This window comes from Prunus persica, chromosome G8 (assembly GCF_000346465.2).
Source record: "Prunus persica cultivar Lovell chromosome G8, Prunus_persica_NCBIv2, whole genome shotgun sequence".
Taxonomy (NCBI): Eukaryota; Viridiplantae; Streptophyta; class Magnoliopsida; order Rosales; family Rosaceae; genus Prunus; species Prunus persica.
Genome location: NC_034016.1, coordinates 11,872,345 through 11,888,001, shown reverse-complemented (window position 1 = coordinate 11,888,001; position 15,657 = coordinate 11,872,345). Strand labels below are relative to the sequence as shown.

Sequence of the window (15,657 nt, the reverse complement as noted above, 5' to 3'; positions counted from 1 at the left end):
AGGATTTGATTTATTAGGGTAAATAAAATCCCTAATTGTGGTAGGTATCAAATCAATTCATAATTTAATTAGGTAACTCCTCATTTAATTGGGAATTGTGGTAGGAATCAAATCAATTCTCAACCTAATTAGGTAACATTCCATTTAATTGGGTAATCCCCAATTAAATTGAGTAACTCCCAATTAGGTTGAATAATTCTCAATTAGGTCAAATAATCCCCAAATGGAAGGAATTATTTGACCTAAGGTTCTGATTTAATTCAGTTCTCACAGACGTCGTTTTGGCCAAGTAGTTTGAAAAAAGAAAAGCCTAACGCTGCAGTGCAGCAAGCTCTCCAGCATTAATCGAGCACGTTGGGGTCATCTTGCAGCTAGTCATTTGGTCTACTCAGACCTCCACAGGCTGTCCATAACCATATTTTCAGCTATTTTCATGGGGCCATGTGACCCCTCTTGTCCCTTAATCCATTCGCCACTGACAGCACTAGATTCCTTAATGATTTAGATTTGCTTGATTTTTTGTATGGATGACTTATGAATGAAAACTTGAAAAATAGATGATTTTGATTGTTGAAAAAAAAATGGTATGTGACCCTGAAGGGTGTCCCTCCTTCAATGGAAGGGGGACTGTTTATTCATTAGATCACCCCAAAAAGGTCGCTCCTATTTATTTAATTATAATTTTTTTTTTATACAAGAGATATTCTACTTTAATTTAATCTAAACTATAGGAAAGGAGATTCGAACTCAATGCATAGTAGGAAGTACATCCGCCCTAGCCAATATGTTTAAGCCCATGTCTGCTCTTATTGCATTGAAATATCCTAAACTCTGACCCAATAAAGTGTATCTAAACAAAGCAAAAACTATGTTTTGCCGACCAAAATGTATAAAATGTCAAATATACCAGTAAAAGGGAAAATATTTGGCTTAGCTCCATATACAAGATTGTGCTTGATATGACTAACTGGTTTGTAAGAAGGAATCAGGATATCAGAAACGAAACAAATAACCATAAGTGCAAATATAAAAGCATAGGAAGGTAGAAAGTTTCCCACATTCCAGTTTTTCTTGCATTTTAAGGATTCTCTTTCTATACCAATTCCACTCTCTCTCTCTCTGGGGATTCTCTTTCTGCACTAATTCTATCTAACACACACGTAGATCGACAATCATTTTGTATTTCTATTATAATAATGCAAATTACTCTGTGCTAACTATGTTTTGTATACAATACTAGGTTGTAGTCGGAGTCTACAACTTTTGTTACTTCAAAATGAGAAGAAATCTACCATATAATAAGGCTTTTAATGAAAAGGCGGGATAAAAGGAAGCAAAAATACACTAAACTGCCCCAAGTTATGGTAAATAGGAGATTTTAAAAAAAGTTTATACAAAGTCAAAACTCTGGATGGGAAATTGCTGTACAGTAACTGCTCTGCTGCTGTGTTCCCAAAATTCTTAATGGTCCGGGTGCAAATAATCGCACGACGCGCCCTTCTTGCAGTGACCACTTTCGAAGAACCTGCACACTCTCTGCCCTCTGAAAGGAGGCCTGGAAGAACCTCCTCCCCCACCTCCACCACCAAAAGATGACTGCCTATTCCAAGGTTTGCCACCACTGAAACCAGGATCACCATGAGAACCTCGATCCCTTTGATTTGAGAACCTATCTCCATTCTGAGTTGCATTGGGTGCACTCCAACCAGGATTGGCATTCCCAAGTGTTGGCCCTTGACCAGGTGGAGCCCAACCTGGATTTGCACTTACCGATGGTGGTCCTTGACCAGGTGGGACCCAATTAGTAACTGCATTTCCAGGTACAGGACCTTGGCTGGGTGCAGTCCATCCTGGACCTTGACTCGGAGGTCCCCAGTTCATGTTTGTATTACCAGGCACCGGTCCTCCCCAGGTCACATTTGGATTTCCTGCCATTGGCACCCAACTAGTATTTTGATTCTCTTGCCCCGTTCTTGGCACAGCACTTTGGCTATCTGGAACTCCCACGCCCCAAGGTGCCTGCGGTTGTGCGGGAGGCTGAATGTATGTATGATTACTCGGAACTGGGGGTCTCCAAGGATCAGAGTGCGGAACACCCGAGAAGCCTGATGTAGGGAAATTTCCAGCTAAATTCCCTGTGTTCATAGATGAGGGGGCATTGTTGGTAGATGGAGCGTTATTCCAGTAACCATGGGTGTGATGTTGTGCAGGCACAGTAGCAGCATTATTTGGTTCTATCCTTTGAGATGGAGCACCTCCCCAAGGTTGAGATTCACTCCCAGGTACTGGGCCGGAGGCAGTCATTTCCTGATTCGGAACTGAACCAGAACCCCATCCTCGAGCATCGCTGGCAGGAGCACGACTAGTCACTGACTGAACCAGATTTTGCAGATTTGAAACTAGGTTATTCACATCAGCTACTTGATTCATTGAGGCATTGGACAATACAGGCGCTGACCCTGTTACTTGACCATGCATTCGAAGAGCAGTTGTAGAGCCCAGAAGAGTAGCATTTTCAGACTTGGGTGCTGCATTAATGCCAGGAAGAGAACTTGAGCGATCATTTCCAGAAGCTCGCAGTGCACTTTCTGGAGTAACTACTGCAGTAGGTTGCAGCACTCCGTTGCCTCCCAAGACAGAGCCACCTGGACGAGCAGGGCTGGGTGACCAATTACTTTCGTAAGCTTGCCCCCTTGCCCCACCCAATGGAGTTTGGGATGGAGTAGGTGAGGGAAGGTTTGTTGTGCTCCACCCATCTGAAGAATACTTGGGGACCTCAACTGATTGTGGAGTACCTCTGCCTGAGGAAGAATTAATTTCATTTTGAGATCCCCAACTTACTCCTCCCGCTTGGCCTTCTGTACCTCGCTGAAAGAGAGCTCCTTGAGACTTCCCAGAATGTACAGGTGAGAGATGTGAATTATGCACCATTTGAGCCTTTGGAAAACTGCTGTCAACGAATGAAGGGTCTTTCTGGAACTTTCCAGCCAATGCATCAGTTACCAGTATAGAATCTTCTTCTTTCTCAGTGTTTTTCCAAACTCTCAAGTTGGCAGGGAAATAGCCAGTGTGATTCCATTTACGCAACTGTACCATGGAAAATGGTCCCTGGACTTTTCCAGAAGGATCCTTGTAATGCCAAATTTTTTCTGATTCATTGATATTGGCTGCAGATTGTGCTACACCAGTGGAGAGATGCACCACTGAATTTTCTGACCCCCCAGCAGGAGATGATTCAGATGGTACTGCAGACTGTGTACTCCTAACACCGGTTTCTAAACTTGAAATATTTTGTTTCTTCTCCCAGTGGTTTGTTTGCTGTGTTTCTCTGTCTCTTCCATGACCCCACGAATCATTTACTATCTCACCAGCTGCAGTTGTATTTTCTGCTTTGTTGAAGAACCCTTTATTTGACATGTTCCTGCTTAACTCCCGATTCATACTGGAAAAATTCCTTGTCCCACTCCAGGAATCATTTGAAGAAGGTCCTGCTCTTCGTGGAGAGATTGGCTCCCTCCCCTTCCTTCCAAAGCCAGAACCTGTAGGTCTAATATAACTTTCTGCATGAATTGAAAGCTATGTTATTAATGATTGAATTAATGACAAAGATAGTTGTGCCAGAGAATTTAAGGTATAAAAATTCACAAGAAGTTGAATGCGACCTTGTTTTTTATCATCTCCTTCATCTTCATCTTCCTCGGACTCATAACTTGGATCCATATTTGGATCCACATGTATTTCTAGAGTTTCCTCTAGTCTACGCTGGCGCTCCTCAGGTGTCTTCAGTAGCTGCAATTTCTCTACACACTCTCTAAGCGTGAAAAGGAAGTTAAGGATTACTTCATACCTATTCCTAGTCATCTTAGAGTAGCATATACAACAAAGAAAGAACATCTTTAATAATAAAAAGTAATTTAAGTTTTTATTTCCTAGAAATGAAGAAACTCATACGATAATGTATTTGGGGCATCAACTTTTGGTGCAATTGCAAAGATTGCACCCCAAGCAAAATTGTGAACAAAAATGTACTAAACATTAAAAGATAAGGATATTCCTTCCTACGCCCTTTTTCACTAGCTCGATCACGAAGATGACTGAGTCTCACTATCTCTGTTTCTAACCACTGTATCAGAATAAAAATAAAGAAATAAATTAGTCATCAAAGAAAATCAAGAAAAATTAAAACAAAATTATATAACCACGCTATACGACAGTACAGAGGACAAATAAATATATTCGATTTACATCTAGGAGATTAAGAGTTGAGAACATTAAAAGGAGACACAATCCATACTGTCCTAAAAAGAAAAGGACAAAACAATCCTGTTTTAAGAACAAATCTGCTTGAGCTTATTACGAAATTAACGAGGGAGATGCCACTGGTTCTTGCTGATTTCCATGTTATAGTCGCCCCATGATAAAGAATTAGGTGCAGATATGTTAGGTCTTTGCTTTCTTCTTGAACACGGTAAGGTTAAAAACATACTGAGCCACTCGCAAGTTCAAGGTTGGATTGAGCTTGTCTATTCTATATTTGGGTTGTTCATGAACTACAACAATCAAGTACTTGCCTCATCTCGAGCTTAGGTATTTAAGCCACATGACCATGTGTACATATATTAGGATCATGAGAAACCAAGGCTTATAAAAGGATCCACAGCCCAAGTTCAAGCTTGATTGGGTTTACGATGCTAGGCAAGCCAAATGAAGTCAAACTTGAGTTTTGGATTGACCTCCCCTCAAGGTGAGCTCGACCTTGCTTGTTCAAGCTCAACTCGAAGTCAAGCTGCCGTCAAGCGCTGCACCTCTACAGTTCACATATCCAGTCAAGTTGGAAAAAGAAAATAAGTTGGTTCACCTAGGCTTGTATTCAACCTTATACATCATGTTCCCCATCCCAAATACTAAATTGAAATAAGTAATAACCAATAGATTCTCCTCTTTGTTGCTTCATTATGGGTGGTAGGGATAACAAAAGCCAAAATCAATTATACTTGAATAACAGAACCTAGAACCTCTAATCAAACCCATTTTAGTAAGGACAGGGGAATCAGGGTACCTGATTACCAAACCAGCTTAAGAGAACAGGAGGATTAGGGATGGGGACAGCAGCTATGCCAAGCAAGTTTACTCTTTACAAGGCAAGATCTAAAGTGTAGAACCAAACACGAAGAAAGAAGCCTTCTTGGCCTTAAAAAATAAATATAAATAAATAAATACGAGAGAGAGAAAAAAAAACTTGGTAGTAATTCAGATTGCTAGCTAGATCCCTAAGTGTGTAAATACGATATTAAGTTTCTAGTATGATGACCATGTGATTTGTAGTTTCATAATTTGAGTCTTGGTTCTTATGAGGATGGTCAGTAACCCTACATATATATTCAGATTTTGTTACAGCTAAATGTTATAGAAGATTGAGTATGTCTCTTGGAATAATGGAAGAAAAAAAAATTGCAAATTTGTGAGTGTACTTCTTTACTTCTTATTTTTCTTTATCTTTTCCTTTTTCTTTTGCTAAGATACTTCCTTTTGGTTTTGTCTTTCTATCACTCATGTTCCCCATGGATTACCATAACTTCTTGCAGCACCTTAGAGCCAAAATCCAACAATCAACATATATGGTAAAGCTCCACCACCATGCATCAACCAATTAATAAACTTAAATTACAAAACAAAAAGATGCTTAGAACTTCACTCACATACTGTAAAGGTTCCTCGATATTCCCAAGTCTTCACCTATTTAAACTAAAAACCTAACATCCCAAATGCTTTTGAGAACCTTTCGACTCTCAAAAACCTTTTGACTCTCAAAAACCTTTCGACTCTCAAACATCTATTAAAACAACCCTGCAAATCCACAAATCCTCTACTTCCCAGAAAATTTAACCAACGAAATATCTTGAGCACCAACCCCTTTTGTCCCTTCAAAATATGTATCAAACCTTAAATCATCCTGCAATCCCAAACGAATTCCCCTACAACCCAAGACCTATTTAGCAAGACCAAATGCACCATATAAGGTGCATATGCTGGAAAAGACATTGATAGACACAAATCACTGTTGTTTTCCATGTAGAATTCCAATTGAAGTGGTTAAGGGATTGAAGAATTTACGAGGGATCTTATGTGGGAATGGAGAGAGGAGGGAAAGAACGAACACCTAGTGAGATAGGAGGTAGTGCATAGAGTAAGAAGGGTGGTTCGGTATTGGCAACTTAGTGAAAAGGATAAGGCATTACTTGGAAAGTGGATGTGGAGATCTATGGTGGTTAGGGGCACAAGCTGCTACCCTTGGCTTTGATTCATTTTATACTTGCTGCCAATCTATGATGGGAATAGGCGGTGTCAAGTTTTGGGAAGCACCCTCATCCATTTCCTTTACAAATTGTCAATCCTTCATAATGCACACAATTAACTCTTTATTTTGTCATTTTTGCGGATTTGGGCTGTAACTTTTATGAATGATTCTTATAAATTTTCTGGCCGATTGATAGAACTTTAGAGTTTTATTATATTGTATGTAGTGGATAATTTGTCCACAAGTCTTTTATTTCTTTCAAAAATTAAGGGCCCGTTTGATAACCATTTCAATTTTAGTTTTTAGTTTTCATTTTTTGTGCTAGAGTATCGAGGAAAAAGAGGGAGAATGGAAGTGAGAACGCCAGCGGAGATAGGATTGAGAGGGCAGATGAGAGGGGAGGATGAGAGGGAGTAACAAAAGTGAAAACAAAAACTAAAAACTGAAATCTATTTGATATTGTTTTCATTTTCAAGTTTTTGTTTTCACTTTTGTTACTTCTCCCTCCCATCCTCCAGTCTCATCCTCACTCCCATTCTCACTCATTTTCCTTTATACTCTAGCACAAAAAATGAAAACTAAACACTAAAAACTAAAATTGAAACGGTTATCAAACGGGCCCTAAATTTTTTACTAAATTTTGTTTCTGATCAGAAAATGAACTATATTTTTGCATTTAAAAGCTATATATATTTTTCTTGTAAATAAAGCATATTATAAAATTTCACCCTTAGAGAACACTAATTTGAAAATTGTAGCCATGATAAGAAAAATATTATTTCCTTCATCATCATCGTCGTTATTGCATCATCATAGTCTGTTTTTCTTTCCTCCTCTGTGCAACAAAAGTTTCCTATGTGCATTCCAAAACCTTATCCTGACAATCAAAACCACAGATATCCCTAACGCCAATGCTGTAATATAAAGCTCAATTTCAAAATGTACCAATCAACCTCAGATGCAACATAAAACATGTGCAAGCCCAATCGTACAGCCGCACGTGTAGAGGCAAATGATATAAATTTATGCAAAAAATAAAAACAAGCAAAAAAACTACTTTGAGGTAAAAAAGAGCAAGAAATTTACGTCTTTGACTCTGACTGCTTGGAGTGCCAACGCTTTCTCTTGAACATCACCCTACAAGCAACCACTTTCTCAGGACCTCAAAAAACAATAAATACCAACACACGAAAAGAGCAATGGAACATGGAAATACCACAGTTAGCCGGTTGATAAGTCCACATTTTATGCTCTGACGCAGTCGTTTGCATTCATCCTAACAATGAAACAAAGAAACAATGACATATATCAAACAGAGTATCATTCAAATAAAAAGTTTTCAAACAAATAATTTATTTTCCAGCAATCTTCCTTATGCTGCACATAAAGCTGCAATTACTCTCAATAATGAGGGCAAAGCCAACAACGCCATTGGATGTGAGAATCAAGTTCATTGCCCTGGTATGTAACACATATTACCCAGTGGCAAGCATCATCTGGCTTTCTAATGTTATTTCTAATAAAGGCCATCCCCTTCAAGGCAAGGAGATATTCAAATCATGCCTCTTTTACACCCACATTTATGCTATTTTTTGACCATGTTTGGAATCGAAAAAACAGTTAGTTATGAAGATTGAAGCAACTCTCAGTCTCACTCCTGCCATTGAAAAGAGGGAAATGTTATATGCTAAATCACCTCAGTGAAGTCTTGGTTTGAGATGATGTCAATTGAAATGATCTCTGTCTTGTTTAAGTTTAATATCTCTAGCAAGATATCTGTCATCCTTTTACCAACTTTATATGGCTCAGCAGCTTTGCATGTACCTGTTGAGAAAATCATTTGAAAAATGAACTTTACCATTCAGAAAAGTTTAATGCCTTCTTTGCTCAGGCCAAAAATACAATGAAAGACAATTAACCAAATGATTACCTATAACTTGGACCAGCCTATACAAATCTTGCTTTTGACCACTACCAGAAATTCTAATTCTGACAAAAGAATGAGCAACCTTGTCCCCAAAGTTATCCAGATCATCAAGTAGATCTTCCACTAAATTACGCTTTAAGTAAATTAAATTAATGTTGTGTATATCAATGGCTGCAAAGTCATCGATATTAGACTGTGGTCCTCTCCCATCACCCTTTTTACGTGTTTTGCGTCTCTTGTCTTTACCGGATTTTGCCGGTGTATCAGAGTTTCCATCAGCCTCCAACTGATTGCCTTCAGTATCAACAACACTCCCTTGAAGATCATCAGCCTGAGAATCCTCTTTTACAAGAAAGTGGGATTCCAGAAGTTTTAACATTTCAAAATGCCCAACACGTGGTTTCCCAAATAAATTTTGAAGCCTTATATCACAAATTATCTGACTTTTCCGGCGAGGGTCACGAAGTTTGTTCCTTTTTATATATTCTAGCAAAAGAGCCTGGACATCAAACTGAGATAGAGCAGATCTGTCACCATTTCTCATGTGCATAACAAACTCCAAGAGTTCCTTTGATCCCCACCCTGTACTGTCATCTGCAGATGGGCGTCCAGAGCCAGTTGCTGTAGCTGGACTTGATGAATCCTTCCCCTTTCCACGGGATCTCAATCGTTTCTTGGCCTTTCTTTTTTTAGAGTTGGCCAAATCCAAATTCTCAGAATTGTCTGACTCAGACCCTTCATCATTATTAACATCATAAGGTTCATCATGTGACTCCTGTTTATGTCCAGTTGCTCCTTTCCATGGATTCTTGGCCTGAGCAAGTTCATCAACCGTTAGAGATAACCTCTCTTTTAAGTCTATCCAATAATCCTTGAAGAGGTACTCCCAGCTGGTTTTATCATCAAAATCAACTTCATTCTACACAAGCACAACAAAAATAAGTACAAGCTGAATGCCACTGCAAGCATTTAATTTAGAAAATCGCACTACAGAGTTAAAGCAAAACAAAAAGTAAAAAGAACTAAAAAGATAAAAATAGAATTAATTCTTAACAATGGAAGTACTTAATTAAGGACAAAAATTTTAAAGGTAGAAAATTCCTGCAATGTTTCCAAAAGGTTCTATCTGATGGTAAGACAACTGCAAAGAAAAAAAAAATCGGCTAACAGATTTTTAAGGATGTAACAAAAAAGAATTACATGACACATTACTTTCACACGCTAAAATACTTCGAAGTAAGATATATCTTTCACCCTAATAATGACAATGCTCGCAAAAGGAAAATATAAAAGCGGTGAGAGAAAAAACAGAAGACAATAAGAAAGAAGGTATCATACCGTGTCCTTGTTTCCTTGCTCATTCTTTTCAATCAACATGACAGTTTTCATGCATGTCTCACAGAAGCCTTTGTTTCCTCGAACACATAAGAAGACAGCATCTTTGGTACACCCCTTGCACAAGGAAAAGGTACATGTATAACACATGTAGTGGGCATTCTTCTCACAGTTGCTGCAAAGGTGCCAACCTAATATACATTTATTCATGCATTAGATACTGGCCAGCAACCCAAAAACACTAAAACCATTTTCAAAAATAAGCATTTTTATAAATGATGAGAAATGATGAAACTAAGTCACAAATGTAAAAGAATTAGAGCTGATAAAATGAAATAAAAAAGCAATCATAATGCCTGCAATCTCACTCAAAAAAGAAAATGGCCACTAAATTCAGTAAAACTAGATGACAAATCACAAACGGAGTGCAAAAAGACAGAACTTCCAGGAATAAGGCCAGAGTCTGAACTACTGTAAATGCAGCATAACATAAACCCAAATCCTTCCAAAACCAAACAGATTGACCAATGTTTCCTAGAGCATGGTTCGCCCTGGTACTTGGTAGGAGTCTGGTACTCATTATGTTACTTTAACACACAATTGGGTAGGGGTAAGCTTAGTTCGCATATCTGGTCATGGGAATGCATTAGAATTTCTTATTAAGATTGCTTTGGTACTATTAAGTATATATTTAACGACAGTGATAGATTTAGAATCAACTTGTAAAAATATATAAACATCAGAATCAATTTTAAAACCATGTGACCAATAAAATAGATATATATGTGTGTGTGTGTGTGTGTGTGTGTGTGTGTGTGTGTGTATAACAAAATGGAAATGCTCTCTTGCCAGACTGTGAATCTGGGTTAGACATTAGGTTGATTCTTTCCTGAATGTAAGATCTAGATAGATGCACCATATGACAACATAAGCACCGGCCTAGAAACATAAATCTGGCAAGAGAACATTACCCTGGAATTGAATATATGTATAAACCTTTTGTGTTCTTTTCTTAAATAAGGCATAACTTTTTGTTTCAATTAATCCTTCATAAAAAATTAATCGAAGTATTATGGTTACTCATGGATGAAAAAAAAAAAAAGAAAAAAAAAAGAGCAAGAGAGAACAGAATAAAACTAGGTACGCTAGTTTTAGTGATCTGGAGTTTGGTGTACCATGTTTTGGGTCATGGTAAGTAGGGGGTGTAGCAATCATGTAACACTAAGGTTGACAATATAGCATATATAAATTCAATGCCACTATCTTGATTATCTATAAGAATATTAGAAATCATCTAAAATGCACCACACAAATTTTTCTAAAATGTAACATCTTAAGTAGGTATGAGATTCAAAATTTGACAAAGTAGGACTTGATTTTCATGCTTTAATAAAGATATATCTCCTAACTCTTGAATTTGATACATCATAAAGTGTAGCTCTATGAGTTCCACAGATTTGATTTACGCTGCTTAAGTCCCCCTTACTTAAGCAGCATTCCATATTATAAAGTAATCAGACACAACAAAGAACAATTCTGGGACGTTAACTACACACATAGCATGAAACTTTGGTCCGAACTTTCCATTGTTTCCCTAAAATACTGGAAGTATGCAAAAAGAAACTTACTGGAAGTATGTAAAAACCAAAATTTAAACAACAGTATCAATTTTTCAGACCTTGCCAACAACTGGTATTGCTTTTTCTTCTGTAATTAAAACAAATTTCTAAGACAAAAACATTCAATTTTACAACATGAAAACACTAACCCAATCATCACTAAAACTAACGATTTACTTATCCAGCTAGGGTTTAAAGGTACAAAAACCACATGCCAAACAAATAAATAATCACCAAAAATCAAACATCTGAAAGACACGGAATGAGTAAACAAAGGAGTATTAGATAAAAAGATGAGAATTTGGCAAAAAGTAAGAGAAAATTACCGCAATTCCATCGACCCTTAGCCCGAAAGAAAGCCTCATCACGATTAACACATGAAGGATGGTATGCTTTAGGGCATCCCCTGAAAACCACCAATTAAATCAATATCATTCAATCAACTAATCACAGAAGTAACATTAAAATAAGCACAAACAGTGAGCAGAGTTTAACTGACCTGCGATCACAAAGTACAAGCTCACCCCCATCAAAGCAAATGAAACAGACATCCTCTTCCATCTTCTTCTTTGAGAGGAGTTTTCCCGTCGCCTTAGAACTCTTCCCACGCTTCCTCTTCCCGCCACTGCCGGCCCTATTCGTTTCCTCATCCTCCTCCTCCTCCTCTACCTCCATCCCTTCTGCTTCTTCCTCTGCTGCCTCTGTCTCCTCTGCCTCAGTTGTCTCCTCCATTGCATCATCAGCCATATCCACCTCCTCCACCATGTCGGTCTCAGCCACCATGTCCGTCACATTTGCCTCATCATCTCCCTCCACCTCAGCCTCAGTCTTTTCACCCTCTGCCTCAGCCTGCTCTCCCACCGCTTGGACCTTCTCAGCCTCTGCTTCGGCCTCCTCCGCTTCCACTTCGGCCGTCTTTTCCTCTGCTTGGTCCTTCCATGAAATGACAGTCTCCTCAGCCACTTCAGCCACATTAGACTTCTCAGCAGCCTCCTTTGCCGAGTGAGCTACAACACCTTCCTCGGACAACACCTTCTCCGTCTCCAATCCTTTTTCATCCACGGCCCCAACTTCAGTTTCCTCTGTCACCTGACCTTCGGCGACACTCAGCTCCTCCACAATCTCAGTATCCTCTGTCCCATGACCTTCAGCGACATTCAGCTCCTCCACAATCTCAGTATCCTCTGTCCCATAACCTTCTGCGACATTCAGCTCCTCCACAATCTCAGTATCCTCTGTCCCATGACCTTCTGCGACATTCAGTTCCTCCACAATCTCAGTATCCTCTGTCCCATAACCTTCTGCGACATTCAGCTCCTCCACAATCTCAGTATCCTCTGTTGGAACCGCATCAGATTCCCCCTCAACACCCTGCCCAAAGCCCTCGGTTTCGGGCTTGAGCTCGGGCTCGGGTAAAGACTCCGACATGCATTGGGCCTCGGTTCTCCGGAGCTCCTCCTGTGTTTCAGGAGACAGTACGGCGTCATTTTGAACCGGAACCGAAGGCTCGTTCACCTTCAAAACATCTTCTTCTTCGGCTTCCATTTGAATATACTAAATTCGGAAATCGGAGATGGAAAACCCTAAAATCGACAGAGCTAGGGTTAGGGTTTTAAGGTTCCGGTTCCCTTCCCTGGTAGGATGATGTACGTTTTATCGTTAAACACTAAAAAGATTTTGTATTAAAATTAACTGAGAGTGGTACAGAAGGAGAAGCCAACCGTAAGCAAGAAGGGGTTTCCCGTGCCGCGCGGTCGAGTCCGCTCACTTATATGCAGTCACTGTATCCGGTCACCGTTGGATCTAATCCAACGGATGAAAAGATATCCAATCTTACAGTAGAAACGGGTAAAATAAAACCCGTATTTCTAATGAACACCCGACCCGACTAAACCTTGAACAAAAGTTACGTAGCGATCTTTCTCTCCTCTCCTCGTCTCCAACCAACCTGTGAAACAACTTCCTCTTCTTCCACACCAAGTCCACCATGGATGATCGCCGAGATCCAATCCTCCCTCTCACATTCGCCCTTATCTCCTTTCCTATCTCAAATCTTGAGGTCCATCAAGAAAAAGATTCTTCGCTCAAAGAATCTACAGTCGCAACCTTTAATCTGCTATCTCCTCAATTTCATCCTGGTGTGTCTTGGTTGGTAGCCTAGAGAGGTAAATATGCACTTTTTTTTTTTTACTAAATCAGCGAAATTGGTGTGCTGAAACCTGGGATTGTTAATGTAAATTAGGGAAAACCGATTTAATTGTGGCTTGGAAGTGAATCATCTAAGGAGAAAGAGTTTCTGTACTCGGTTTTCTTTTTGCTTTGTATCCACGGCATAATTAGTTTTTGTTATTTTTAGGCTTTGATTTTTTTTACTTTGATTTTGAGTTTTAGGTTATAATATCTGCCTGTGATTTATGCTGGTTTTCAGTTTTCTAGTTTCTAGTGAGACAAACCATTTGCAGAGAAGGAGAGGATTATATATTAATTCTGCACTAGCTGATGATTTTGTTTAATTTTCAGTTTGGCTGCTGCATTTTTTATTGATGAAGAAAATGAAATAGTGAATAGGTAAATGAAGACTAGTCCCAAGTTGACTGGCATGGTCTAGTCACTTAGAAATGGATTCAAGTTGGGAAATTTATAATTGGGTCCTTTGTTTGGATCATAAAAAAACTCTTCCTGTAGAGTAGTAAGATTGAATTACGCTTGAATTTACGGTCAACATAAATGAAAGTTTTTCGCATTAGAGCGTTTTTGTTTTATTTAATTTGGCTACATTGATGAAGGGATTCGTTTTGCATCAGAACTTTGTTTTTGTTGCTTCCAAAACCATACTACTGTTTGCCATAATTTCCCACTTTCAAGCAACAGAGTTTTGGTGTTTTCCCCCCAAATTCTTTCATCTACTAATTGATCATTTTCGTATAGTATCCAGCAATGGTAGCCGATAACAATTTCTGTAAGCAGCAGTTTATCTGTTTGCATTTAGTAATTTGTTTATGTATTTCTGTTCAGGCCATATATTATGAACTGATTCTGTGTGTCTCTCCTTTTGTACAATTAGGATTTGTTTCTTCAGCAAAAATGGTAACTAAAATGGTGGATCTGCGATCTGACACGGTCACTAAACCTAGTGGATGAAACAATGCAGGCCGCAATGGCAGCTGCCGAAGTTCATGATGATGTCAAAAGGTATGCCTGTCAAGAGTTATTGGTGCTCCTGTTGGATCTGTCCTTGTTGGTTCCAAATGCTTTATTACTAAGATACTGTTGAGAATTCCTCTCGTGAAGATCAACAACACATCTTTTCTTTCTTTTTTTATTGAAATTTGATTCGTTGTTGCTTTTGCTTCTTAGCCTAGAAGGCTCAGGAAAACCTTAGGAGGTGGAATGAGACAGGTTGGTATCCTTTGTGCTGCTGCTTTGGTCTCTTTACATGAGAATGTTGCAAACCTCGACACCGATCACAAGAGAGCTAAGATTTTAGCAGGTATATTCTCAGTCTACTTGATTTTGTATACCAAACTCTTGTTTGGAGGACAGCCATCGCCTTCTCTTCTCAAGCTCTATTCATGGATTTTCTTATAGTTCCTTTTGATAAATTCAGAGGGACTAAATCAAATCAAAGAAATCGTTGGGACCAACATTGTGAGTATTATCTGCTCAAATTTAGTCTAGCCGGCGCTGAATTTATTTCTACCATTTACTTTTATCGTTCTTTCAGGTGAACACATATCATCACATTCACATGTTTGCATATCTGCAATTGCTCTCTCTCTCTTGTCGCCCAAATTTATGCTTCTTTTCTATGTAAATGTTGCAGCGAGCTCTGACTGGAGGCCATGATGAAAATGGGAACTATACATGGGACAACACAAGCTCCACCCTTCTCTGTGTCTCCAACATGATTTCATCTACCTTTGAACATGCAATCATTCAATCTTTGCCAAACTTGTAAAACTTCTGTGCTAGTTTCATTTGTAAGATTTTATGGTGGCAGAATTTAATGTGTTTTTTTTTTTCATGTATATAACATGACAATCAAATACTTTCACCCATCCTGCTTATCAATATTTGACTCTCTATTAAAATATCTGACTTATAATAATGGGAATAATCCTTAATGTCTCCCTAATGAATCCATGATGAACGCTCTATCGATAGTGCCTATATAGAGGGGCTTTGCCCAGCACATACATAACACATAAATAGTGCCTCTATAGTGTCTTAGCATCTGCCATTATCTTAATCTCTAAAGCTTAAAACTATAATTTTGACTTGTAAAAAAAATTCTAATAAGTTCTCAAACTCAAGTTTGTTTATATACTGTTAAGTTGGATGTCATTACTCTTTCTCACTACAACTCTTCTTCCAATGACTTCTTAAAATTTCCCAAAATCAAATTTTGATTTTCACGCTTCATCGTTGAAGCAAATGACGGTAACGCGGTACCATGAATAGTTGGATGGGCAAGGTTC

General features: G+C 38.7%; 1 protein-coding gene and 1 long non-coding RNA gene across 3 annotated transcripts; one reads left to right on the top strand and one right to left on the bottom strand.

Moving 5' to 3' along the window:
- On the bottom strand, positions 1,164-12,909 carry LOC18768264 (zinc finger CCCH domain-containing protein 19). The gene is made up of 10 exons (XM_020553881.1): positions 11,679-12,909; positions 11,506-11,585; positions 9,564-9,751; positions 8,229-9,144; positions 7,995-8,122; positions 7,515-7,574; positions 7,385-7,435; positions 4,053-4,123; positions 3,663-3,817; positions 1,164-3,560 (listed from the first exon to the last, which is right to left on the bottom strand). The coding sequence occupies exons 1-10, from the start codon at positions 12,722-12,724 to the stop codon at positions 1,462-1,464; spliced, it is 4,794 nt and encodes a 1,597-aa protein (XP_020409470.1). The 5' UTR covers positions 12,725-12,909; the 3' UTR covers positions 1,164-1,461.
- LOC18767941 lies at positions 13,074-15,272 on the top strand. 2 transcript variants are annotated; one of them, XR_002269522.1, is made up of 5 exons: positions 13,074-13,344; positions 14,244-14,371; positions 14,537-14,669; positions 14,787-14,903; positions 15,003-15,272. It is a non-coding gene; the product is annotated as an uncharacterized LOC18767941 (long non-coding RNA). The 2 variants fall into 2 exon arrangements; XR_002269521.1 differs by having other exon boundaries at positions 13,083-13,344; positions 14,787-15,272.